This window comes from Orcinus orca, chromosome 4, assembly GCF_937001465.1.
Source record: "Orcinus orca chromosome 4, mOrcOrc1.1, whole genome shotgun sequence".
Lineage (NCBI taxonomy): Eukaryota > Metazoa > Chordata > Mammalia > Artiodactyla > Delphinidae > Orcinus > Orcinus orca.
The window spans coordinates 104,351,842-104,379,165 of NC_064562.1; the positions used below are offsets into that span (position 1 = coordinate 104,351,842).

The 27,324-nt window shown below is 39.1% G+C and overlaps 1 protein-coding gene across 3 annotated transcripts in view; it reads left to right on the plus strand.

Annotated features, from left to right (window-relative positions):
- Positions 1 to 27,324, plus strand: part of PPARGC1A (PPARG coactivator 1 alpha) — a 663,089-nt gene that overhangs the window by 541,701 nt on the left and 94,064 nt on the right. The window contains exon 1 of one of the 3 annotated variants that reach the window (XM_004266198.4): positions 23,518 to 24,250. The exons of the other annotated variants lie outside the window; for them this stretch is intronic. Within the exon in view, the coding sequence (XP_004266246.1) occupies positions 24,203 to 24,250 (48 nt within the window). The 5' untranslated portion in view covers positions 23,518 to 24,202. Of the gene's footprint in view, positions 1 to 23,517; positions 24,251 to 27,324 lie in introns of those variants that run through there. 3 annotated transcript variants of the gene reach the window in all.

Below are 27,324 nucleotides of genomic sequence, written 5' to 3' on the forward strand. Positions count from 1 at the left end.
GGTTTTGATTTTTATAGTCTTGTTTTATGTGTCTAACTTCATATGTAATCCTGAATCCCATTTTTAGAAATAGATAGGATATACATTTTAAATATCAAAGAAATGAATAGAGTCAATGAAAAGTACAAGAGAAACCAAACAACCAATTTTCCTTGAGTTCAAAGGAATCTCCCCTTCTTTTTTCTCATACTGACTGTTGAATAATCTCATTTCTGACTTGATTGGGGACTCTTCGTTTATTACTTTGATTGCTTTCTCCCCAATGCCCATGACCCTCTCTCTCTCTCTCTCTCTCTCTCTTTCTCTTTCTTTCTCTCTGACTCTGTCTCTATCTCTGTCTCTCTCTCTCTTTCCAAGAAGGTTTAGACTTGTGTTTCTTGGCTAGAATTGGTCTTTTTCTTTTGAGATACAAAAATCTTTCCTCTTTTATTACTATAACCTTTTTAAGTGACTGTGAAACTTCCTAGGACCATGGTGATACTTGGCAGGAGTTGTGGATGCTGGTGGATATTGTAGTTTCCTAGAGTAATTAAAACTACATTTATTTACAAGGCTTCATTTGGGAGCTGTTGCAATCTATAGTTGGTGTTAATTGATGACAAATTCAAGCTATTTATCAATAATGTAAGATATTTATGTCAACATCTTCTGTTGTTATGCTCACACCTTTAACTTTGCGATCTTGAGAAACAAGACTTTATGTTAACATTAGTGCCTGGAAGGTGACTGAAAACACTGGTGTTGACTGACATCCCAGGCGTCTATGTTTGGTTCAGGCAATGTTGACCTGCAGTTAACGTGGTAACTAGTCCTTAGTCACGAAAAAGAGAGAGTTTTGTTTTTAAATATAATTTTGAAGATCTGTCTATCATGCATGTTAACGATATTTTTCTTTGGTTATTTTTCTGGCTTAAGGATAGGATAAAACAACAAAGTGTTTGGGATTAACTGATACACACTACTTAAAGTAGATAAATAGCAAGGACCTACTGTATAGCACAGGGAACTATATTCAATATCTTGTAATAACCTATAATGAAAAAGAATATGACAAAAAATAGATAATGTATAATTGAATCACTTTGCTGTATACCTGAAAATACCACAACATTGTAAACCAACTATACTTCAATTAAAAAAAAGCAAAAACACCCCACTCTCAACACATTTCTGTTGGTTGTGTTCATAATCATATTCCCAAGTTTTTGTGAAGTTTTGGAGGTGGCATCTTTATGCTTATGACAAGGCCTTTGCAAGATTGTGGGTGTCACATAGCCTGATATTGTAGTTGTTTGTGGATATGTCAGTGTCTTCCACTAAATTTAAGGCAGAGATTAGGTGTTAATCACATAAATTGGTGCTTAACAGAGTGCCTTCTAGATGGTCGGTGATCAACAACTCTTTGAAGAGTAAATATGAGAATTTATGCCCATATGATTGTCTTATAGGAAAGATATGGAAAACACATACCTGATTCCCTACTGGTATAAGGAGAATCTGTAAATAAAGTAAAAGGCTTAGAACATGCCTGAAATACAGTAAGTGATCAATATAATTTACCCATTATTAGTATTATTTATTATACTATCTGAGTATTCCCAGGGCATAGCAGAATGTATGGCACAGAGTTCACCTTAATAAAGATTCATTTAAGAAAGAACACAATGAATGAATGAATGAATGAATTCCAGAAGAGGTTTGGTATCCATTCTGTGAGCTTGCCCAGCACCTCCTGCATTGCTTAACTCCAATATATTTTACTAACATATTATACATGTTTATTCATCGGCTCACTTACCAGCCTGTGGTGCTCCAAAGGGAAGATATCTTCTTTATCTCACAGTCTGAAGGCCAGCACAGCCTGTGGAATGTGGCAGGTTCTCAGTGCCTGCTTTATGAACGGATGCATGTGAGGATGGGTGCTTGAATACATACCTCCTCCATGATGTTCTGTTAGCTCAGAAGAAAAAGAGTTTGGGTGGATACCAATAGGAAAAAATATCCTACCTTGCTGTACATAGCTATAGAATTCTAGCATTCATTCCTTTCCAACACATGTTTTTTAAGTTGTTTAGTTACCGTTTTAGACCTATGGACATAATTGTGAACAATTGTCTTCATGGAGAGTGTGTTCTAAATATCTCTGTGCTTCAGTCCTAATTTACTTTTGAAATTACATTAAAAATTATATTCCTGAGCTTTTAGACATTTCACCGGTTGGTCTCCTACTGTTGAAGGGCCTACATTCTATATGCTCATTTATTACATGGCAGAGGGGAGAGAGAGGTTGAGAGAGATAGAGACAGAGATAGGAGGTGGGGGGAAAGGGAAGTCATTGACTATTAGTCATTGACTAATTATAGTTTAACATGTGTTTCTTGATTAAATTAGGAGGGGAGGGGGACGGAAAGAGAAAGGCATTTGAAGAACTTGGTACACACGATTGGGAAGGTTGGCAAGCCTAAAATCTACAGATCTGTTGGGCAGGCTAGCAGGATGGAAACTCAGGCAGGATTTTTTAGGTTACAGCCTTGAGGCAGAAGTCCTTCTTCTTAGGGCAACCTCAGTTTTTGGTCTTATAGCTTTCAATTGATTGGATGAGGCCCACCCACATTATGGAGGGTCATCTGCTTTATTTAAAGTCAACTGATTGTAGACATTAGTTACGTCTACAAAAGAACTTTACAGCGACACCTAGATTAGTGTTTGAGCAACTAGGCACCGTAGTCCAGCCGAGTTGACACACAGACAATCAGAATATTATCTTTTATGATCCTTATAGAATCTACCTAAAGAGCCTAGGCACAGTGAGCCCTGTTTTACAGAAGGCACAGAGAGCCTTCCAACCTTTCCTCAGGCCATGTGGCTCTGAGCCAAGGTCAGTGTCAGAGTCGAGGGTGTGAGGTTCTGTCTGTACCATGTTGCCTCTCAGCCTGGCCTAGCAACCGAGAACCCACTTTTGAAAATGCCATCTCTTCACCTGGAATTCCCTCTCCCTCTCTTTGTTTAAATCTTTTCTAAGACATTTTTCTACTTTAAAAAGTAGTTCTGGGGCTTCCCTGGTGGTGCAGTGGTTGAGAGTCCGCCTGCCGATGCAGGGGACGCGGGTTCGTGCCCCGGTCCGGGAGGATCCCACATGCCGCGGAGCGGCTGGGCCTGTGAGCCATGGCCGCTGAGCCTGCGCGTCCGGAGCCTGTGCTCCGCAACGGGAGAGGTCACAACAGTGAGAGGCCCGCGTACGGCAAAAAAAAAAAAAAAAAAGTAGTTCTGCATACTGGGTATCTTTTCAAATGAATCCTGATGATCTCTTTGTGGTTTAGTCTTTCCATTTTGTGATTATGCAGTTTGTGATTGTGTACATTTGGGGACAGGCAGTTCCTGAACAGCCCCTAGGATTGCATATCTTTAAAAATAGATGCTTTCCAGAATCCATTCCTATGCATTTTAGTATATATTTCTTTCTTTTTTTTTTTTTAATTTTATTTATTTATTTTATTTAGTTATTTTTGGCTGTGTTGGGTCTTCGTTTCGATGTGAGGGCTTTCTCTAGTTGCGGCGAGCGGGGACCACTCCTCATTGCGGTGTGCGGGCCTCTCACTGTCGCGGCCTCTCCCGTTGCGGAGCACAAGCTCCAGACGCGCAGGCTCAGTAGTTGTGGCTCACGGGCCCAGCCGCTCCGCGGCATGTGGGATCCTCCCAGACCGGGGCTCGAACACGTCCCCTGCATTGGCAGGCAGACTCTCAACCACTGCGCCACCAGGGAAGCCCAGTATATATTTCTTGATGAAATAATTTGTATTCATGTATCATAATTTCTCTAGTCCACGGTGGACATTGTCAATCTTTTGTCCAATTGGAAAATCATTGATTAATTATAGTTTAACATGTGTTTATTGGTTAAATACATGATCATTTATCCCAGTTTATCAACAGTTAACAGCAGATTTTGTCAGACTGATGGCCCGTTAGGAAGATCATCAGGTAACTATCAGAACTTGTTGGTGTCATTATTTATATCAGGACTCTAATTGTATATCATGTCTGTCATCTCAAGATTTCACCGCAAAACATGTGAACCCGTATTAGAATTATTTAAGTTCACATCTCTGTCCCCACAAGATCATAAACTCCTTGTGAGAGGATAGATTGTATTTTATTCATAATTGTGAGTAAGATCAGTAGAAAATATTATCTTGATACTCAGAAGAGGACAAAGGCGATGAGTTCCACTGGGTGTGCCCCACACTGCGCTAGGCACACAGAGAATGATTTCACAGAAGGGAAGATGGGAGAAAGGCTCCTGATGACGCCTGCTTCTCCTTCCCCACTCTCTTCCAGGCAGCCTGGGTCGCCCTGTTCTTTGTCCAACAGATTCCTCTTGTACAGCTGCTCCAGACTCAGAGATTCCATCATCCCTATTAAACTGTGGGCTCTGTGAGGCCAGCAGCCAGATCTAATTCAACTATGTAGCCGTAGCGCATCACACAGCTTTAGTTAGCAAAGATTAAAAACTTTGTCAGGCAGCAGAGGGAGGCAATTTAGTGTAGAGGTTAACAGGCTGCCCAGGTTCAAGTTCCAACCTTACCATTTATTAGATGTGTAGATGTATTAACTTTTTGTGTCTCTTTCTCCGTCTGAAAAAAAAGGGATAAGAATAGTTCCTATTTCATAAGATAATATGTATAAAGCACTTAGAATGGTAGTGGGTACGTGATGGACCTTATACATTCAATTGTATTTTTTTAAGAAAACCACTTATTTCCGTTTTAAACTACTTTTGATTTTCTATCTCTGGTCTAGCTACTTCCTAGAATGTTGTGGGTTAAAGACTGATTTCCAATAATATCACATAAGCAGCTGCGTCCTACCACCTGCTTGAGAGCCCGATCCTGGCTCTCACCGCCTTTCGTATTTCTTTGTATTTCCCTTAGCAGTTAACACCGGACTTTGTATGATTTATCATTTGTCACCAGGACTTTTTATTTTCTAGTCCCCTTAGTTTTGGGGAAAACTAAAATTTAACCAAATATCTACAGATGCCGCTCTAGGTATCTGATCCTTACATTCTCCATGAGGGCATTGGTGTCATCCTTATTTTATAGAGACCCAGGGAGATTCAGTATCAATATCTTGACTCATTTCAAAGAGTCTGGAAGTATCAGAGCCTGGTTCTGTCCTCAGGTCGGCCTTCATTTAAATCTCTCCTTCATTATCCTTCCTCCTTCTGCCTTTCACCCTTCTGGGGTCTCAGCAGGTACCCCCACCATCCCAGAGCTAGAGGAATCCACATGCTCTTTTCCGGCCACGTATGCCTCTTGCAATCATTTATTCGGGATCCCAGAACTTTTATTGGAGGGCCCATGAATGGACGGGCAAGGTCCTGGCAAACCACATCTCTGTTTTCCTTTATTTGCATGTTGGCAAGCATACAGGATTACCCAATACTACACTAAGCTAGTGAGTAGGGCACTCAGCAGAGCAGGGCACACATGCAAGGGCACCAAAATGTCTCCTTTGAAAGATTATTACGTTTGTTTAAAAGAATGAAATAGTGCCATTTGCATCCAACATGGATGGGCCTAGAGATGATCATATTAAGAGAAATAAGTCAGACAGAGAAAGACAAACATTGTATGATATCACTTATACGCGGCATCTAAAGAAATGATATAAAGGAACTTATTTACAAAATAGAAATACACTCACAGACACAGAAGACAAACTTATGGTTACCAAAGGGGATAGTGGAGGTTGGAGGTGGAAAGGGGGAGGTAAATTAGGAGTTTGGGATTAACAGATACACACTACTATATGTAAAATAGACAAACAACAAAGACCTACTGTACAGCACAGGGAACTATATTTGATATCTTGTAATAACCTATAATGGAAAAGAATCTGAAATCACTTTGCTGTACACCTGAAACTAACACAACATTGTAAGTTAACTATACTTCAATTTTAAAAAATGGTTAAAAAAGTGATCATTGGAAACAGCTATTGTGACAAAGGTTAGAACCCTACTAGGCTTCTCTATACATATGTAATTTAGTAATTAGTCTACTTTTTATTTTGAATTACATGTGGGGCAGGAGCCTCTAAGGTCTTCACAGTCTGGATGTTTATAAAGTGAAATAGATCTATTTTCAAGTCCCTAACTGATCACTATCTCTTCTCCCTCAACACACTTTCTATTGTTCTGTTCACATGTGAGTGTATTAATTGATCTTGAGTCTGACCTTCCACTCACTCTTGGACTATAAGAAGTTTCAGGGCAGAGAGTTATACAGTCTTATACAAGTTAAGTACCTGGCATGTTGCTGGACCATCTTTTGGATAGTAGTGGATACTTACTGATTTGTTGACTTGTAACACCTGGCTGTTTCCCCTTTAATCTTGCATTCTACATGTTTACAGGTATCTATTTTCCCAGACAGGTGGCTAGGTGTAGAGAGATTGGTGATGTGTGTCTTCCTCTTTGCCTCGGCATCATGACACTGACGTTGTCCTTTGACCCCAAGTCTTTGAGCAAGGATTTTAAGTTTTTTTATTTTTTTGCGATACGCAGGCCTCTCACTGTTGTGGCCTCTCCCATTGCGGAGCACAGGCTCCGGACGCGCAGGCTCAGCGGCCATGGCTCACGGGCCCAGCCGCTCCGCGGCATGTGGGATCTTCCCGGGCCGGGGCACGAACCCGCGTCCCCTGCATCAGCAGGCGGACTCTCAACCACTGCGACACCAGGGAAGCCCAGGACTTTCAGTTTTAACTGTAGCCTTTAGGATCGACTTTATCTACCTTTACAAGGTGGGAAGATTGTGAACAGTTAGTATTTAGTAGGCAGAATTCATGTGGAGGAGAAGGAAGTCCATCTCACACCCTTTGACAAGTCTCAAGTTACTGTCTGAGACTATAAATAACGACTATGGACATGAATCGCAGAGACGAATCCTTTGTGGATAATTTTCCAAGCAGTAAGGTGTTTTCTTTCCACTTCCCTCTTCCCCTTTCAAGTGGTGATGGTTACTGATAATATTTAGAAAAACAATATATAGATTCTGAGAATACATTTCTTCTCTCCTATATCACCAGTTTAATTTATTTTACTTATTTTAACCTCTGGGCGTTTCTACAGTAACTTTATGATGCAGATATTCAGAGAGAGCTTTGGTGCATATGAGTAATCCAACTTTCACGTTTTCCTTGTGTTTGTTTGTTTGCTTGTTTTTATTTTTCGCACTTCACCTATTTCTGCATTTTCAAAATTTTGATTTTTCATATTTAGTCCTTAATAATTTTGCCTATAAATAACAAAAGAGATGCTTGGAGTTGGAAGATGTAGACATTGTCTGTCACTCGTTCTTTTGAAGCAAGTGACATTTGGTAGCAATTTGTACTATCTCTTTCCTCATACATTTACCCAAACTGGCAATGACTAAAGCATCGGCGATAAATCCAAATATCAAATTTTTTTCCATTTAAAAGTTTTCAGGATTTTTCTTTCACAGGAATCTTTGATCTTTAAAAATGCCTCTCTTTTATACGTTGAGTTGGGACTTACTTTATCCTCCAAGCAGAGTTGTCATTTCTTCTCTCCCTTCAGTAAGTGGGCAAGGCACCCCAGAGAAGGAAGCATGAGTCCTGGTTCTTATACACCTTTGTGTATTCATAAATCTCAATCTCTACTCCATGGACTAAAAGGTACAAAAACTTTATTGCATATAATTTACTTTAAAATGCTTTAGGAAAGGAGGGAGAAGGAGTGAGAGGACAGAGAAATAGCTGAATCTGAGAAATCTGAAAAGTGAGGCAAGTGGGCATTTGTGTAGCTCCTCCTGTAGGTGAGGCATTCATTTTGTATGCCCCTTACTTACACCCCTTCAGCTTTTCCTGTTGAATCCCTGTGATAAGCCTGGGAGGTAGGCATTATGTCCATTTTCTAGATGGGAAAATGAAGGCACAGAGAAAATAAGTAGTTCGGCTCTTGGGATTGAGATGAAATGTTCTGAAGTGGCTTCGTACTCATGTCTGTGTCTGGTGCGCCTTGCTGAGGGCACAGCCTTCACAGCCAATGTATTCTGCGTCCATCGGAATTAGATTTTGCTTCCAAGTGTTTGTTCTTAGCAGCATAACTTGCATGCCTAGAAAGGGATCACGAATGTGAACTTGGCTTAATGCTCTTTTAGAAAGTGAGTTTCTCCTTTTTAAAATCATCGCATTCAGACCAGACCTCAAAATATTACAAAACCAAAACATGCAACTTTCATTCCTACTCAGTTATAATCAGTGTGGTTTTGATATTTTTTTAGGCGTGGTGGTGACGGTAGCCATGGGGATTTCAGAATTAATAACACATGCCTACCTCCCCAAGTGGCCATAGGCCATCCCTGTTTGCCTCTGTTCTTCTAGGCTCCAAGAGGTGTGAGCGTATCAAAGGACACAGTCTCATTCTGGCTTTGAATTCTGGGCTATTTACTTGGGAACCTGCCCCATTGAATGATGGCCCTCTAGTCCACCAGGTGACCCAGGTACTTTGGGTCTTAGTTATAATTGTTTTAAGACCAGAGCTGCAAGGTTCTGCAAGCTTACATTTTTGGGGGGTAAATGCATTCAGTGGAGTTTGTTTTATTTCTTTTTCATAAATCAGAGGAGATTAGAAAACCATATTTTTTAGCTCCCGTTTCTGAAGACTAGTACCATGATGAGTTTTGAATGGCCCTGACTCATGCTACCTTTCTGTATTTGGCTGCACTTCCAAGCAAAGGCTATAAAATTATAAGTTTATTCAATTATTGGTATTAAGGGTCAAACTTAAGGTGTATTTACTGAGTCCTGTTCTAGAGTGAGATAAGCATATTGTTTGTACTTCATGGGATAGATTTGTATAGGAACAGATATGTGGCATGGAAAACATTTTTGTAATATGGTTTGCCATGTGGTCCTAAGATGTGTTCCAATCTGACTTTCGTTTGCAATCGCCATCTTCAGAAGGAGTCTAAATTTCATTTAGGGAGAAGAGTGGCATTATAATAAGGGCTCCTTTTTCTCTGGGGGTGCTGTCAGTGATCTGAATCAGACATCTCAAGTTAACTTTAGAGGTTAATCCACAGAGAAAGGGACGTTCTTTTAAATGATTTGTCAAATCACATTCAAAGAGCCCTGTGGTGTGCCTACTTTTGACCAGAGCAGGGTGCCATGTGTTGGCTGTGATCCTGTTTGAGTTCTGCCTTTTCTTAATTTCCCTGGCAGTTTTAGCTAGATGTGTGTGGTGTTTTTACTTTCATTCTGAATGGGAAGCTATGATTCCCTTCTGATTCGTGGAGAGATTCCTAGATGTCTAACTTACGTGACTTTGGGGCACAAGCAAAAATGCCATTTTTCTGCACAGTCTGCAGAATGTCTGGAGTCAGACAAGACTGACTTTAGGTCCCAGGTCTCCTACATACCAGCTTTTTGTCTTTAGAAAAGTTACTTAAACTTTAAGATTCAGTTCCTAGAACTGACATAATAATAGTACCTGCTTCTCCTGTTGGTGCAAGAACTAAGTGAGATAATCCACAAAGCTTCTCAGCACAGTGCTTGGCATGATAGCAAATATTCACCAAATGTTGGCCATCGATTTTTTTTTTAATTGCTGCTATTTTGACTGTAGCTCAAAGAGGTATGGACTGTGAATGTTAGAAGTAGAACGTTCTCTAGAAGTAGAAAAGAGTCTGTTCTTTGAAAGCTGAAGAAGGAGAGGGGGAGAAAGGAGCCCCGTGCTTCATTTCCCATCCTTCAGACTTGTTTATTACAGTGGTAGGTTACCATGGAAACTTTTGGGATTAAGATGGCATTATTGAGTTAAGCATTCAATAAACACCTCAGGAAAGCAAAGCTAAGACATGTATGCCCGCCATAAGTAGTTTTCAAATAAAAGGGTTATTTGGGGGCAAAGACGGGATGGCAGCTTACTGACTTTCTTATCTCATGGAGTTTCCTGAGAGAATGATGATCAAGAGTTGAAACTGTGATTGTCACCTTGCTTCTGCCCCTTTGAGGCCATTCCGTCAAGTTGTCAGTAGTTACAGCCAGAATTTCAAAATGGGAAGCTGCTCTTTACGTACCAGGGAGTGTGGCTTTCCAAAATAGATTCCAAAGTCGAAAAGAACTCTGAGTGTTTTTCGAGAAGGGTTGACCTCCTTTCATGCCACTTACTGTGAATTAAAGCTGCGAGGGAGAACTAGTTTGGGCATGTGGTACAGCACTTAGAGCCGCCGCTGCCAGGGAACAAGATTTGTGTTTCTAAGGAGATACAACAAAAAGGAGAATGCTTCAAGAGCCAGAGGCTGTCAGAGTGTAAAAGTATCTATGTTCAGAAAGGGAAACAGAAATTGAATTAAGTAATTTTATACACAAGTTACAGGGTGCCCTTCTGCTAATAATTCTTAAATGCAAAAGCAAATAGTTGTGGTCACAAAGGGCTTAGTACATCTCAGCTGATTTGAGTTCTCAGACTTGAACTGGATGTAATTGGTATTAACCTGCTCTGTGCATGTGATTTTCAGATGGTCTGACTCTTGTCTGTCATTTTGTTGGGCTGTATTAGTAACAGGGACATATTCCAGCAGAGGTTTAGGCAGCCACTTGACAACGAGAGGAGGGGAACTCTCCAACCAGAGCAGCAAAACAGAATCCTCAACCAGTGTCTTGAATGTCAATTTCAGCCCGTTTGCCAATGTTTAATCAGTGTTTAGCATGGAAGGATGCCCTGGATGGGTTCCTTCGATAAAGTATCATCACAGGACAGAAATCACAGGGAGAGTGCACCAAAGAAAAATTACAGTACAGCTATATTTACTTAGTGCCTCTGCAATGGGGTTTTATTTTCCACAGTTGGAAAGGGAACCACCTGTCTCAACTGCTGATGTCAGAGAGCTCCCTCGAGACACAGGGCTGTTGGAAAGCACATGATACTGTATATATTTGCTCTTACGTCCGTATCAGGCTAAGATTGGGTTTCAGATTTGTGCCCTATTGTGGAGTTCATTGAGCAGTGACTCTGAGGTGCCCTCCCACGTCATCATGCCCTTGTGAATTAAAAAGTAGCGTGTGTGAGCCCCCGTCGTGAGTGTTCCCTCAACTTGCCATGCAAGTATTTACACTGCAGTAAAATGAATGACATGCATCTTGGGGGTTCGCATTTATGGACTCGGTTCTGAAAGTGAGTATCAAGAGGCATGATCTCTGTCCCCAGACTCCTTCTGGTGTCTTGGCTTTTGTTTTCTTTCTACTTATCAGGATTTAAAAAATACATATATAGATATCTGTCTGTCTATATCTATCTGTCTGTCTCAGATTTGGAGGTTTTATGTGTAGATTGTTAAAGAGGCAAAAAAAAAAAAGAATAGGATGTGCCTATCTTTTTCATTTTTATTTATTTATTTAACTTTATTTTTTGCTTAGAGCATGTCAGTGTGGGGAAATTGTTATAGAATGAATGAATGCCTAATGCCTGATTTGGAAAGGCTGGATAGTATGACCGTACAATTTCAAGGCATCTATTGAATTATTATTATTGTTTTTTAAGATGTTCAAGAGTTGTATAACCACTGCTCCAGTCCTTTGTACCTGGGGGATAATCAGGCCTTTTAAACATCGTTCCTTAAGGCAATGGAGGGCCACCATATTGCACAACTCCAGGGGGCACCATTCTGTCGTAGTCAAGGACTCACGCTTGTACTATCCTGATGACTATATGTCCAATCCCAGAAAATATGATGCTATTAACATTACTCAGACATTACATAAAAATAGAATTGTTACCAACAATTGCAGAAGGCATGCTATTAGTGAAGTTCATTATTTTATTAGTGTCACGCATCTGAATTTGACTGTCTTTACCAACTTGCAAATTATATGGTTGTTACACAAAATAGATGGAAAACAGAATTTCTGAGAGTGTAAATTACATTCTTGGACCACATCAAATCAATGTCCTATTAGGGATAAGAACGAGGTTTCTTAATTCCCAGACTTCCCATGATGCACATCTTCAATTAAATTAATATTTTAAGTGATGCTTGATACCTTTTTCTCAAATTCTAGAATAGAGTAATAGGATGGGCTAAGACCCCCGGTTCATCTAATCTTTCCCCTAGTGTAAGATTTTCCTCTGAACCATTAAAAATGTTATAATATATGATTGATATTAATTAGTTTTCTGTAAAGTACTGCACTCCTTAATATGAACTGAACTAGAAATAAATATATTACCATGAATTAAGATTTTATTAGTTGCGAAGAAGAATTGGATGAAGGCACCTATGTGAAATCCTAAGTACAGGCATCAAATTGAATTCATGCCAGCACTGCCTTGAGATTAATTTGAGCACTGAATAAGAATAGTATACCGTAACATAACTGTGTTTACTGAATCATTTTTGGCACTGAAAACTAAAGCTACATTATAGATGCAACAACGGGCTTTTCTCCCTTGGAAGAGAGAGGCGGGTGCATTTGTAATTCAAGTGAATGTTACCCTCTGAAAAATGCCTCTAGTCCCCAGGAAGAGAACAGTCTTCTTGAGAACCTTGCATACTCATCCCTCAGACCTTGCATACTTTGTGCTGCTCTGGCCTTCTCCTGCAGCCTGTTCGAGTTCTATAATATGATCAGCTCTATTTTCTATCCACACCCCCCGCCCCCAATCTGGAGTACCAGTTAGACCTCACTTTAAAAATTTCCATCGCGTTATTATGTATATGTTTTAAAAAGGTGTGGAAGGTGTTGAAAAGATAATATGGGGTTGCCTCGAGGATATTCTAGAAGGACTTCCTGATTATGTAAGGAGGTGGATCATACAACATTTAATACAGGGCTGTGTGAGAATACGGTAAAGATCCAAGGATCACTGTTCACTGACGGGGATGGGAGTGATGCCCCTAGAGTTGTGTACTGCTGGGGCCCTGCTCTGATACCCCTTCTCTTCTGAAATGCCCTGATTCTGTATTCATTCATTTAATTTGCATCTATGATATCACTTACTCGAGAATGAGTGCAAAATTTCAGGCCACCACTGTCAAATAGGAACATTATGTACATCACATATATAATGTGGAATTTTCTAGTAGCCACATTTAGAAAAGGTAAGTTTAATTTTAATAAAATCTTTTATTTTTCCCAATATGTCCAAAATATTATATCAACATGTCATCACTATAAATTATTAATATCTTCCATTCAATTTTTCACACTTAAGACTTTGAAATCCTCTGTATATTTTGCATTGACAGCACGTCTCAAGTTTGACTAGACACATTTCAAGTGCCCAGTAGCCATAGGTGGGTAGTGGCTGCTGCATTGGACAACACAGTTTTTTAATGTATATGCCAAGGTATATACTTTAATATATACAATATATACTTCAATATATAATAAATATATTAAATATATAAATAAATATATTAAATATAAATATTTAATATATTTTTATATCTAAATATATTAAATATATATATTTAATATATAAGTATATGCCAACTTTTTAAATGTATATGCCAGCACAGTTTTTTAATGTATATGGATATCCTTACACAGAAAGATTACTTGAAATAAAAAAAAACCTCAACTATCTAAAACAAAATATAACATACCCTTTATGTCACTTTATCAATTTAAAAAGTAATTGTATGATTGATCACAAATTCGAGAAGAGTATGAATGCTAAGACAATTTAGTTAACGGGCCACTGGTGGCAAAATTGACTTTATAGTGAATTGTTTTGCTCCTGCAGCTTTGTTTTCCACTTTTACCCCATAGATATCATCATTTTAAAACATGATTTGCTACTTGGCGGATCTTTTCGAATTTGCAAACTCATGGTGTCTTGTCAGTTTTCAGGCACCATATGGATGTCTTGTTTCTTAACAGAGAAACTCTTGAAAGACTTTTGGCTCAGATCACTTTTGTGGACAGCAACATGGAAACAAAAACTGTTCTCTGCACTTGCTCCTTCTGGTCTCTTTAGAGGTAGAGCCAGGTCGAGGCTGGTCTGAGACTGCTTTTCCCTTCCTCAGGTACAGTGTGTACACTCGTAGAGAGTTGGCTTAATGTAAGACTTCGAAAGAAAGTCTGCTCTGCTTTGCTTTCAGGACTTTTTTTAGATGGAGGAGCCAGGCAAAAAGCAAACCTATGTATTTATTCTACTGGTGTTTGATGTTCAGTGAGTTTTAAGTATTGGTATGTGAATGACAGGTATCATTACTGTGTACTTATTATATGCTAAGCACTGGGCTTGTATACATCTCATTGAACCCTAACACCGATCATGTAAAGTAGGTATTTACGTTGCCATTTTCACAGCTAAGAATGAGAGGTCTGATAGTTTAGGTAACTTGCTTGGGCTCACACAGATAGATACCCAGTGGCACATCTGCGCTGACTGATCCCAAAGCTTATGTTCTCACAGAAGGGGACCATTGTTTTCACACCAAGTCAGTGACCCCCTTCAATAACAAATTTTAAACCAACGGCAAAATACTAAAGGTATAGGGTTGGAAGTTTCCTTCACTTCATTCATTTAGGAAATACATTCAGAGATACCTAATCTTATCCCACCTTTTGATAGAAGATAGATCTAGAAAGGTGAAATGGCTTTGTCCAAGGTCAACAAACAAACCTACACATCGGATCCCTTTGATTCCTACTCCACTCTGGTTGTCTATGTGATTTACTGGATTTTTGAGATAAATTGAACATTCAGATTTTTTTTTTTTTAACAGAAAGGTAGCAAACTTTAAAACTTGGGAGTATAGAAAGACTTCTTTCTCTTTCTTCTCTATGCTTTTTAGACTTTTTATTGACATATAATATGAATACCAAAAAGTGCATATATCATAAGGGTTCAGTTCCATGAACTTTTACTAACTGAACAGACCCATGGAACTAGCACTGCCAACAAGAAATAAACCATGACTAGCTTTCTGGAGCCCCTTCCAGCCTCCAACCACCACCAAAGGCAACCTCTATCCTGACTTCTGGCTGCATAAATTAGGTATATCTGTTTCTGTACTTATTTGTATAATGACTAGCGTAAGTACGTATGTACGTTTTTGGTGTGTCTGGCTTCTTTTGCTTCACATTATGTTTGTGGAAATTATGTACATTTTGATGTGTACTAGAAGTTTATTCATTCTCATTGATATACTTGGCTATACTTTTGAAGTGGAAGGACCTCAACAACCATAATATTGTCAGTGGAATTAATAAGTTTATTGAACATTAATTATTATTTAAATTGCTTTTTAAAGAACATTATTAACCACAGTTTCATTTGATTCAGTCTAAAACAAAATCACAAAGCTCAAATATGGAGCCTTAACGGTTGCAGTGTAAGGTACCTCCCAGCAAACCTCTCTTGTTCTGTGTTTTTACGCAATATTCAACATAGGGTAATACAATAGGGAAGGCAAGGAGGGCACAGTCTGAAAATACCCACAGGAGATTGAATAGTTGGAGTTCCCACTAAGGAGCTTTGTATGGCTGTGCAAAAGGTTAGGTGTGGCCTATTTTTAGGTACCCTACATGGAAATGGATGTACTAAGATGGATGGTAGGAACTTACACCTCAGGAGTTGTCAGAGATTTTTGTTTTGAAAAGAGGTAGGAAAAGAAGCCTTTCTGATCGTCTGCTTGGGGCAAAGTACAACCTGGGCTCTTTAAAGAATAATCAAGCTTTTGGACTGTTGAAGAGGGAAACTTGTAAACTGCCTTTTGGAGGCTGTTTCACAGGCCCAGAAATCAAGCTTTCTTATGTTAGTTTTCTTGTTGTTTCTTTTTTCTGGGTGCAAGAAAACAGGAAGTTAAATCTGTCCTGCTGGAGTGTCCAGCACTGTTTGAGCTGGTGCTCTGTCAAGGCTTTGTCCTTACTGAGGTTTATCATTCACCTGGTCTTACTTTGCTTACTCCATTGTTACCAGGGCTCCCTCTCCAAATGTCCTATTAGGGAATCTAGTGTGGCTGCAGCTGGGCTATTCATTCAGCGCTAAAGGAAGGTCTCTAAGTTGGTGATGTTATTTGGCTCTGAAGCACGGGTCTTCCTCCTGATAAATAGGGTCATATGTACAAAGAACAGAGCTAAACAGGAAAACTCGATAACTCCCAGTGATGCATCAGCTATATACCTTGTGATACAGAGTTGGTTTAATATATTTGCTAATAATGCCAGGATAACCTATGTTAGGCATTTGTCCTTCTTTTCTGCCTCCACACCCTAAAGTAATATCTCAGATGATCCTTCTCAAATTACAAAAAAAAAAAAGGTAAGGTCTTCTTTGACCCAATACCATGAGCTGTTTATTTAACGGGGGGAGTGCTCTGGTATTAGGAGGCAAAAGTGTTACTCTAAGCTCGTATTTCCCTAGACCTTATTCCTATTTACAAAACCCTGAATTTCGGATCCATCCTCTTTTCTATCTTCTCTCTCTGGGTAACATCATTTCTTACCTGTTGTAAAACCAAATCACATGTTAGTATGTAAAATTGCATCTATATGCAGGCAGAAGTGAATAGTCACTATCATATCAGCTGTGTGTTTTTCATCCTTACTATGCAAGCAGGGACTTGATCTTCTACGTGACTTGTACCATTTAATAGAATTAATGATAAACAAGATGAAAGCTTGCTGTTTCTCTGGGGCAATGACCTGGGCTTTGTAAGAAATCCAGGTCTGTAGAAGCTGGTCTTCTTAACAGCCAATATTCATGAAAGTATTATGTTTCACCAGTTCTCATCTATTCTTTTTCTGGAATGGTTAGGAAGTTAAATATCCATATTGCTATGAAAGTGATGAAGCTGTGGTTTTTCAGCAAAGTTGAGCACCAGATACCTTTCCTGCACACCCTCCCTGATTTCTAGTGCCTTTGTACAATGAGACATTTGGATTCACCCCGTGCAGAGAAGTCTTCCCAGGTTGCCTGTGTCTGTCAAGGCAGATACAGCATTGCGTTTGAGAGCTGACAGGGATCTTAGATATAATTGAATCCGGCCATCTTTGTTGATAGATAAGGAAACTGAGGCGCAGAATCATTAAGTGAACCGCCCAAAGTTGAATTGCAGGACCCATGTCCTTCCTACCATCCTTGTCCTTCTCTTTTGGGCTAAATCAAGATCCACAAAGTCACTCTACTTATCAGGAAGACTTGAGCCTCATGTAATCACTTGATATCTCATGAGCTTGGCCTTGGTTCCAGCCCCGTCAACCATCTTCTCATGAGAATTCTTAATGGTCAAAATAATGATCACCCAAGTGTAGGAAGAGTGATTTGCAGGAAAGGCCCATGAAACTGCAAGGATGCTAAGTCGAAGAGGCTCATAATACAGCTTCCATTCCTGTGGAGATAGTCAGCCTTCCAGGGGGAAGGAGATGGGTCAAGGTCTCATGTGACATTTGGAGAACCCAGAATGAGCTTCTTGCCCAAGAACAGGGCTGCAACATGACAGCATTTATACAGGTGGCTCCCCGTTTTGGAACAGATTGTGGTCCAGAAGTTCACTTGCAAGTCATTGGTTTGAAACGTGGACTGTATTTTCCCCATCCAGTCAATTTCCGTGGTCTCCAGTAGAAGCCACATCTCCAGCACCTCTTCCCTTCTTCCTTCTAGAACTGCCCCTTCCTACTCGCTAGTCAGTAACAATCCCTTCTTGAGAAATTTTCTTAATACTTTAGTCATAACATTCTGAAAGCATTTACTATTTTTTTTCTTGGTATGTGCTTCTGAGCTCCATTAGATGCTAGAAGGGAATAAAAAATATGATTAACAAATAGCTGCTTTTGTATAAATAACTGAAATCCCCTTAACCCTACCAAGGATAATTGCAGTTTAGAATGGAATGTTTGTTTCACTTAATTGATGAAATTTCAACTTGAGAAACAAAGTGAAGATGGCTGTGGCATCTGGGTGTCAGTGGTCTGGGCCCACCTCTGAGGCAAGCTAATAGTGGATAGCTTTCCTCTCCCTATAATTCGGAACTCAGAGGTTTCTCAGGGTGCGAGGTAGTGACTTCTCTCAGCTTTGCATCCTGAGGGGAGTGGCTGTTAGACTCGATTTGATAGACAGAAATGGCTTTCTTTTAAATATATGATGAATATTGAGGCTTATATTGGATGTCAGGGGCTATTTCTATTTGCTACATTCCCTGTATATTAAGAAGGCACAGTTATAAGTCTGAATCTCTGTGTTTCTTTTTAAAATGAATAGTTTTTATTCTTCTTCTGAATATAAAAGTTATACATATTTAGCATAGAAAATTAAAAAAATTACAGAAAGGCACATATACCCCCTTACATAAAGGCACATGTCTATTAAACACAAATTTAATAGAACTTATGTCATCGGCCACTATTAACACCGTATTATATTTTCTCCTTATCCTCTTAGCTCTTCTGTCTTTCTGAGCGTATATTTATATGTAAATTTGTTGTGATTATAGTTTTTTCAAACATAATTTTAAACCTTAATATATTTTGAACATTTTATCATTATGCCACTAATGTATTTCACAACAGTTTTTAATGATAGCATTGAATATATATACATAATGAATATATGTGTATGAATATATATGAGTTTCTATATATATAGTGTTCCATTATTTATTTTGCTAGGCCATTATTGTTGGACATTTACACTGCTTTCAAGTTTTCAATAGTGTAAATTATGTAGCATTGACTATCTTCACACTAAAAATCTTTGCACATATCCCCCTGTTATTTCCTTAAGATGAACTTTTAGAAGTAGAATTTCTGGATCTATGGGGATGCCCATTTTTAACGTTTTTAACGTTTTTTTTAACGTTTTTGTACTCATTTATAATCTGACCAGTAGTATTTGACATCTGTTTTTGATTGAGCTGCTAAATGTGGAGGTCAGTCTTAGAAGTGGTCTTCTTGATTAAGAATATTTCCTCAAAACTCCTGTGTTTACTTGGGCTAGCAAAAAATAAGATTTTATATAAGGTATCACAAAATTTAGCTAGACCTTAAGCTAATTGCTTCCTAAGATGAGAATTTATTTCCTTTCTACATCCCCACATTTTTAGGATATATATTCACTCCGCTAGAGTAAAATTCAAATACCAAAGCACTGGAGAAATCCACAACAGAAACAAAAGCAAAATAACTAAAACCCTTCTGAATCTTACCTGGTGGGATTGAAAAAAAGAAAAAGAAAAAAAAAAACTTCACTTATTTAATTCTTCCATTTCAACAATAGTTGAAAATACAATTTTTTCTCTACAAGCAAAAAAAGTTAGGCTCATTAAGACCCCAGCTCTAGAAATAAGTACCAAACAGGGGGAACTGTTTGACTAACAGTTTTATTCCAATTTAATAATTTGTGTTTCTACCTGAGGTTACTCTGGCCTTCAGTAACTTCAGTTAGGGGATAAAATATCTCTCTTACCAAGTGAATTATGTTATTGAATTTCGATAGGACTTTAAAATTTTAAATAATAACAAATTTAATAAGATATGATGTGCTTTATTTTCAGTTTCAGTAAAAGAAAATGCTAAATAATCCTATTGAACATTTCTTGTTTAAATAGTCAGTAACTCGCTGCATTATAAATGAATTAACCTGAAATAATTAAGGTAAATGAAAATGTCTATAAATGCACAAATACAACAGAGTTAAGCATCAGATGAAATCAGATTTTAACCATCCTTTTATTATCTCTTATCTGTGGGCCTAATAAGCATACTTCTTGCCTTATGTTTAGATTAGTCCAGTTGATTGCAATTTGGATTAATTTGCACATTATTTTTTACTTTAATGTGAAAAATGCCAAGAGCAGATTTTGAGATCCACGTTAAAATACAGGCTCAGTTGCATAGAGCTGGTCTGCAGAAGGTGTCGCTGGAGATGAGACAGAGGTTGCTGAAGTTGTTTAGTTTATTAGAAGATAAAATAAACAAATGCTAGGAGGCATTAAAGCCGACTACTGATTTTCCTCTGTTTCCCAAATGTGCTTAGTTCACAGTGCCATCACCATGGTGATTTTGTGTAAAATAAGACTTCATTGTAGAGTGGGTATAGGCTAGAGGCCTTTGTTATACCCTGCCCTGCTACCACCTTCTGTGCCCTGCACAGCAGCCGCTTCAAACACGTCCCAGGGGCTCAGAGCACGTGCTCAGACTGATGTGGGGTTTCAGGATCAGTTAGCCCCTCTAGGAATTAAAAGCCAGCAACTGAATGCCCGTTATCAATGATTAACTTTAAAAATATTAGGCATTCTGGGCAGATCCCTTTCCTTTCTATGCAGGCAGCATTCCCAAGAATGTTGGTTTCCAGCTACGTAGACAGTCTCTAGGTTATTAAGTTGCCTCGGGGGACTTTGCTGTGCTTTTGATTTGGGAATGAATATTATTCTTATTAGGAAACTTTAGTTCTTCCTAGAAGGGTTTTCAGAGATCTGTATGCTCTTTTCAGCTGTTGTCTAAATCCTGGCTCTGTCTTATTTTTCTCAGTTATAAAATGGGTACACAGATCATCTTTATTGGGTAGTTTTGAGGACTAAATTGATTGAAGTGTGGTATCTAAAATGCTAATCTCAGTGTCTAGCCCTTGTAAGCTCTGCTGTATATTTTCCTCCCCATTTTTCTTCCTTATAAACTTTTCGCCTTAAATTTATTCTTATGTAGTTTATTGTAAGCTTAGAAAAACACATGAGCAAAGATATTTATACTAGTAGGTCTTCACTTCTGAGTTCTCACCTATGTTCAATAATGAGATCAAAACCGATTGTCTCTGCTGTTGTCTACTTGGGTATTTGGGTTTGATGGTGTTTATTTTTTATAAGTGGCAGATGTCTGAAATAGGCAGGGCAGCAAAAGCCTTGTAATCTGGGGCAGGAGAGGGGAAGGAAACTCAAACATCATGTACTTTGTCAAATTTTTTTCATAGAATTGAATTCTTCTCTTGAAGGTTTAATTTCTCTCTTGTTATCGACTTTAAGGATAGATACTCTTGCCTCCACCAATGTTGGAGTCTTGGGGAACAATAACAGAACTACTGAAGGGAGAAATTCCATTGGGGTGGAATCCAGGCTCTGTGTAGATATGGAAAATTATGAGCACTCAACAGATGTTAATAAATACCTCCTTCTATTGTTGAGACAAAATGGGGTTGATTGGGTGTGAATTTAATGGTTAGTGAAAGGACCTTGTACATAGAAAGGGTGTATTTTAAGGAAGACAGGAATCGGATATTGACCAAAATAGCATTGTGTTTTTCATATCAGATTATTCTGTGTTTTTAAGGTCTGTCATCCCCCCAAATTGTAAGTTCCCTTGTGTTCATGACATATGCCTTCTTAGCAGCCCTTGCAGTACATTGCTGTGGACACAGTAAGGTTTCAATAGATCCTTGTTGATTGAAACCAAACATTTGGAAATCTTGGAGGCAGAGTTGATGAAGGGGTGAAAAGAGGGCTGCAGGGAGAAAGGAAGAGAAACAGTCAAGGCCTGAGGGAGAATCAAATATAGAAACATCCTGGGAAACCAGGAAAGACCAAGGTTGGTGAGCAACTAACACTTTATGTTCTCCTGAGAAAAGGAAAACTGGACAGAAGAGAAACTTTAATCTGAAGAGCTAATTAACCAAGTTATAAGACCTCTAGAGTATCCCTCTCATTAGAGTTGTAATTTTGAGACCAAAAAAACAACAGTGGAAGGTACTCTAATTTTCCCCAAGAATCTATTTAAATTTTTATGTGGACAATAATAGAAATTTGAGGGAAAAATTGCAGTATGCTGGAGTTTATAAATCATTTCAATGTTTTGACTCCTAACTAACCCTCTTTGTGATGGTAAGAAGAAAAGAAAATGTATGTATATATAAAACCACCTTTGCTTTCAGTGGATGTGCTGATTTGATGAAGAAAAAGTGGAATTAGGCGGCAAAAAGACAAACAAGAAAACCCCGATAACATAATATGAACAGGTTAAATATTAAAAATAATAATACAGAATGTTCCAGTGTAAAGAACATCTCTAAAAGATAGGATGAAAAATTATATATATATTCACATAAATATAATGGATGCCTAGCATTCAATGAACGCAAAAGTATCAGAGAATATCACGACACAGGGATCACCTGATAATAATGAATAAACATCAGTCTTCTCGGTCAAGCGACCAATATTATTTCACAGTTGACTGTGTTGAGCACAGAGCCAATGACCTTTGCCCTGCATTTTAATAATTTACTGTAGTTTTACATTAAATCAGAATATAATTGTGAAGAAAATTAGTGTTTCTTTGTGGGGAGTGCAGAGTAATGCCACTAATTGCATGTATAAAAGCCTTCCTGAGGTTGTATTTTCCTGTTCTTTCTTGATTTGGAAAATTAAAACTATGGTAATTTTCCGCTATTTGTAAGAGGGAAAATGTGCCAGTGAAATGTATTCAGCTAACTTAAAACGTCAAAGCTTTTGGCCATCGTTTTATGTCCAGTAATGACAAACTGTCAATTTCCTCACATTATTCAGGAATATAGTAGCAACTTGTTGCAGATCTCAGAGTAGACAAATTTCTTAAAATAGATGTGATCTGAAAGAAGAAACAGTCTGATGTTTTTTGGTTTGTTTTTTCTTTCACTTTAATATTTGAGCAACTTTATATTTAGAGCAGATCACCATTCTTTTCCTGATAAAGGAATGGACAATAGCGAATTCATTACATTAAACTTAGTAGAATAGGAGATTAAATGAATAGTGCTTTAGAATCATTTTTAAATACCTGGGGAATTTTTTTTTTCAGATGAGTAATTATCAAGTAAAAGACTGAGTTGGTTTTTAAAATATATGGGGTTTAAAATTTTATAAAAACATGTATATTCACAAATATATGTCCACGTGAACATCACTCTGGAACTTGGAAGGGTTAAATCCGACCTCTGTGGTGTTATGGGAAGTGTTTCCTGGCGTTGTCTAGTACCTTGAGTTTGTTATGGATTCAATATGTAGTGTCATCATAAAACAGTTGAACCTGCATTAGCCCTCATTGTCTCAGGCTAGAAGCTGAAAAATTCAAAGAATGAAAAAGCTCAAGAAATGAATATTTCTGCTAATAGCATGTCGGTATTTTTCCCTTACTCCATGGACATTCTTGATCTCAAAGGTAAACTGCACAACCCAGGGTACTAGGGTTGGAATCCAGTGTTTATTCAAAAAGGCACCCTAAGGCAGTTGCAGAGGAAATGCTACATGTATGAAAAAAAAAAAAGGTAGCCGGGAAACTAAGCTGATCTGGGCAAAGCGGCAGCGACTGTCTTTACTAACACTTGTTTTCTGAGAGCCTATGAGAGAAATGGAAATAATTAGAAGGACCCTGAAAGGGTGGTATTTTGTTGCTTGTTCTCCTTATATGGAGCAAAGTAAACTGCAGTAACACTTCTCGGGAGCTGGTATTCCCTACTGCCACAGGGACAGCAGATTTCTGGGTAGAGGAGTTTGTTTATACCTTAACAAATACAGGCTGTTTTGTTGATTAAATAAGCAAAAAAAAAAAAAAAAAAAAAAAAGAAAGAAAGCATGTCCCATTCTCTGTTTTCAAACACTTCCCCCAATTAGAAAATGTCTCATAAAAATCCATCATGTGATAAGATCTTGCCTTAGTCCCAAACCAAGTCCACTTGGATGTCTTCAAATCTGAGTTCTGAGGGAGTCCACATTTTAGCTCAGAATGTAGTTACTCTGTCATGAAACAGAGAGCTTTGCCACTTGCTTGTTTTGGAAGGAAAATAAATTAAAAAAAGATTGCAGGGGATTTTAGTTATTATATGGCCAGGGCTCCATTTAGAGTCGGTGGCATTCAAAGCTGGCTTTAGTCACAGCATGATGCTCCAAAAGTCCAAGTGTTTCCTTTCTTTCTTTCTTTCCGTTTTTTTTTTTTTTTTTTTTTTTTAAGCGTTACTTCACTGAGGCAGAGGGCTGCCTTTGAGTGACGTCACGAGTTTGAGCAGCTAGCAGCACAGGAGAAGGGAGGCTGGGTGAGTGACAGCCCAGCCTACTTTTTAATAGCTTTGTCATGTGACTGGGGACTGTAGTAAGACAGGTGCCTTCAGTTCACTCTCAGTAAGGGGCTGGTTGCCTGCATGAGTGTGTGCTCTGTGTCACTGTGGATTGGAGTTGAAACAGCTTGACTGGCGTCATTCAGGAGCTGGATGGCGTGGGACATGTGCAACCAGGACTCTGTATGGAGTGACATCGAGGTGAGGTGGGGCTGGGCTCAGCACTGCAGCCAGGACGGAAGCTTCCCTCGCAATGCAATTATTCCTGTAAGAGGGGGAAGGGCTTGGGCTTGGGTGAGGAGAGGAGGCAGCAGAGTAGCCCCGGCAGGAGCTTTGGGAAGGGAATCTCAATCTTATCTTAACTCCAATAAGTTTGCTATTTTAAGGTGGCTCTGAGATACCGTGAACAAATCAAAGCTTAGCTGCTGTCATCAGGATCTGTTGCAGTTAGAAACTCTTTCCATGTGCCTTTGGCTCTGTTTCTACTCATATGCAATATTTATGCCCTAAGATATTGATATGAATCAGAAGCTGAAGTCTTTCCAGTGGTGTTTAGTGGCCTGGTTGGAAAAATGCCATTTCTATTTATAATAAGATGAAGATAAAAATATTAAAATAGATGGGCTCAAATCTAGTCAGTTTTGACTCTAGTCTGGATTTTTTTCTTCTTCCCTCTCTGTTCATCAGAGAACTCACAGAATCCTAAATAATCCTGCTGGGCTATTTTAGATTGCTTTCCCCACAGAACACAAAACAACAAAGCTGGTTCCTTTAAAACTCCTCTATGTGGTTGAAAGCTTTGGCCAGTAAAGAAAAAAAAAAAAAAAAAGCCTTACAGTGCAAGGTTTTCCATCAGCGTCAGTGGCAGGGAAGCCAATGGTTAAATCTCTCTGTACCACGGAGAGCTGCCTGAAGCCGGAGAGAGAAGAGAGTTTATGCAGGACTGTGTGTGGAGCTGCTCACTGCTTGTGTAAAAATAGATGGCAATACATCAATTCCACAGTCTCTGCTGGCTACAATTCATACAGGGGGCAAAAAAGCGAGCTGGTTTCCTCGTAATCTCTGGAGTCTAGAGTGACTAGCGGGGGGGCCGGAGGACCGCGGCATGTTCGCATTCAACACAATGGAATGTTCTCGGGAAGTTTGGCCAACTTGGGAAACAAGCAAAACTTTCTGTGGACTCTGGTGAGATGGACCCGAATTGAATTGCAGGGAGGATCTGAGCAGCTAACAATGAATCTGGCAAAGGGCTGGGAGAGCTTCCTCTGGGAAGCTGGGGGCACGTAGGGTAAGGGGAGGATCAAGGGCTACACGTGATTTGATTAAATAAGATGTCCATGTGGTGCTGCGATACACATCTAAAGTGAAAATAATTTGGCCAAGGCCGTCTGCGAATGCATTTTTCCTCTCTAGTGAGGCATGCCCTGGATCCTTAACTCTTCGCTGGGCTGGCAAATGCTGGCTCCGTTTGCCCTCTCTTGCCTTGGCAGATATATATTTGCAGATTGTAACTGTTCTTCTCTTGTTGTGATTTCTTGGTAAGGTGGAAGAGTTATGGATAATTCGTACGTCCTGCAGCTCTTACGACTCAGGGCTCTAAGTGGCTTCAAAGTCCTAATTGTCTTCGAGTAGCTGGAGTATCCTGCGGGCGGTTGTCTGGCTGGCGCTGTGGGTCTCAGCTGCTGCAGTTTCATTTTTCCATCATGTATTCTTCCTGATGCTGCTAGGAGTTGATTGAAGAACTAGATCATATGGAAATAGGGAAGATTTCCTTTCCTCGTCGGCATTCCTGCGGTCATTTTCAAATAAGCGTCAGAACCGTTTAGGACACTGGCTTTTTAATTTTGTTCTTAAGGAGGTGAGGTCTCGGGCTAATTGTCCAGCCGTGGATTGAGTTGTCGGTCAGCTGAGATGGGCCAGTCGCTTCTCTATCGCGCTGGAGGCAGCAGGCTGCTAGCAGCCCAGCCTTCGTGGTGGCAGCCCTGGGAATCACCTCCGCCAGGCTCAGATATTATGAGCAGCAGGTAGCGTAGGCCGCTTTCATTTTTTGAATCATTAATGTTTGCTGTCATCCTAAAACATATTATGCCCTTTTGCACATAATGACGGGACAGTACGTTGGTTAATAAAGGCCTCTATCACTATAGCTACTCAGAGTGCCCCGTGTTTCACAGTTTAATGAAGGTGATGTCCAGTAAGCTTACCAAGATTGATAGAGACAGTTCCGATGACATACACTCTACTAAGACTGTCATTCTTTACTGACCCCTGCCCTGCCCCTTATCCCCTGTCCTAATTTTTTTTTTAAGAAGTCAGGTTCTTTCTTCATTAATGTAATTAATGTGGCCAAGTCCACTCTTTCTGCTCTCTGTCTCTTTAAAATTTACCATCAATGGCACAAAAACCTCCAAAAGGTTAATGGAGAATTATACTTAATTATAATGTTTCATTATCATCAGTGCAGTTAAGCTAATTTATTGTCTGCTCTTTAACTAAGAGAAAAGTCTGTTGGGGTGAAATAACGTACAATAATTAGCCTTTTGTGTTTAGTGACTGCTTTATCCTCTTAAATCTTATTATAAAATTAAGGCTGTGGTTGTGAAATAGCTGTCATAGTTGCGAAGAGGCAGTAGAATGTGTCTCTGTAATTGCAGTAAAGCACACCTGTTACAGATGTATAGGGAAGCAGTAAATATCAGAGTGTCAGATGAGGACAGTTACAGGGCTCGGACTGTTAAGTCTGGCATCATCCAAAGGCCAAATATAAATTAATAACAGGAACACTTGCTGCCACTAATGTGTTTTAGATTATCAGGATAATGCCACGTTCAGAAGCCCTGATTTTATTAGCACGTCAGCATTGGCAAGAGCACATGCACATTTTTCAATGATAACAGAAAAGCAAAAATGAGAGAGGCAGACAGAGAGAGGAAAGGAAAGAAATACGTGAATTACAGCAGAGTAAAATACAAAAAATTGATCTGATCTTTTTAATGGTTTTCAAAAGTTACTGAAAAATACATATTTCTGAAAGGTTAAAGGGTTTTGGAGAAGTCATGCTTCGAGAGGGCTGTTAAAGAGGGAGACAGCAAGAAGTTGTCCACCAGTTGGTATCAACATTCCCGAACACGGGTTCTAGAGTATGCCGTCCACAAAAGGAATTTAAGCCAGATGTAGAGATCCTACGTTGTCTAACTTACTCTTTTTTGTCGTCATTTTTGTTGTTTAGGCTTTTTATTTTAAGGACTCTCCCCTAATCCTAGTGGGTTTTGCAC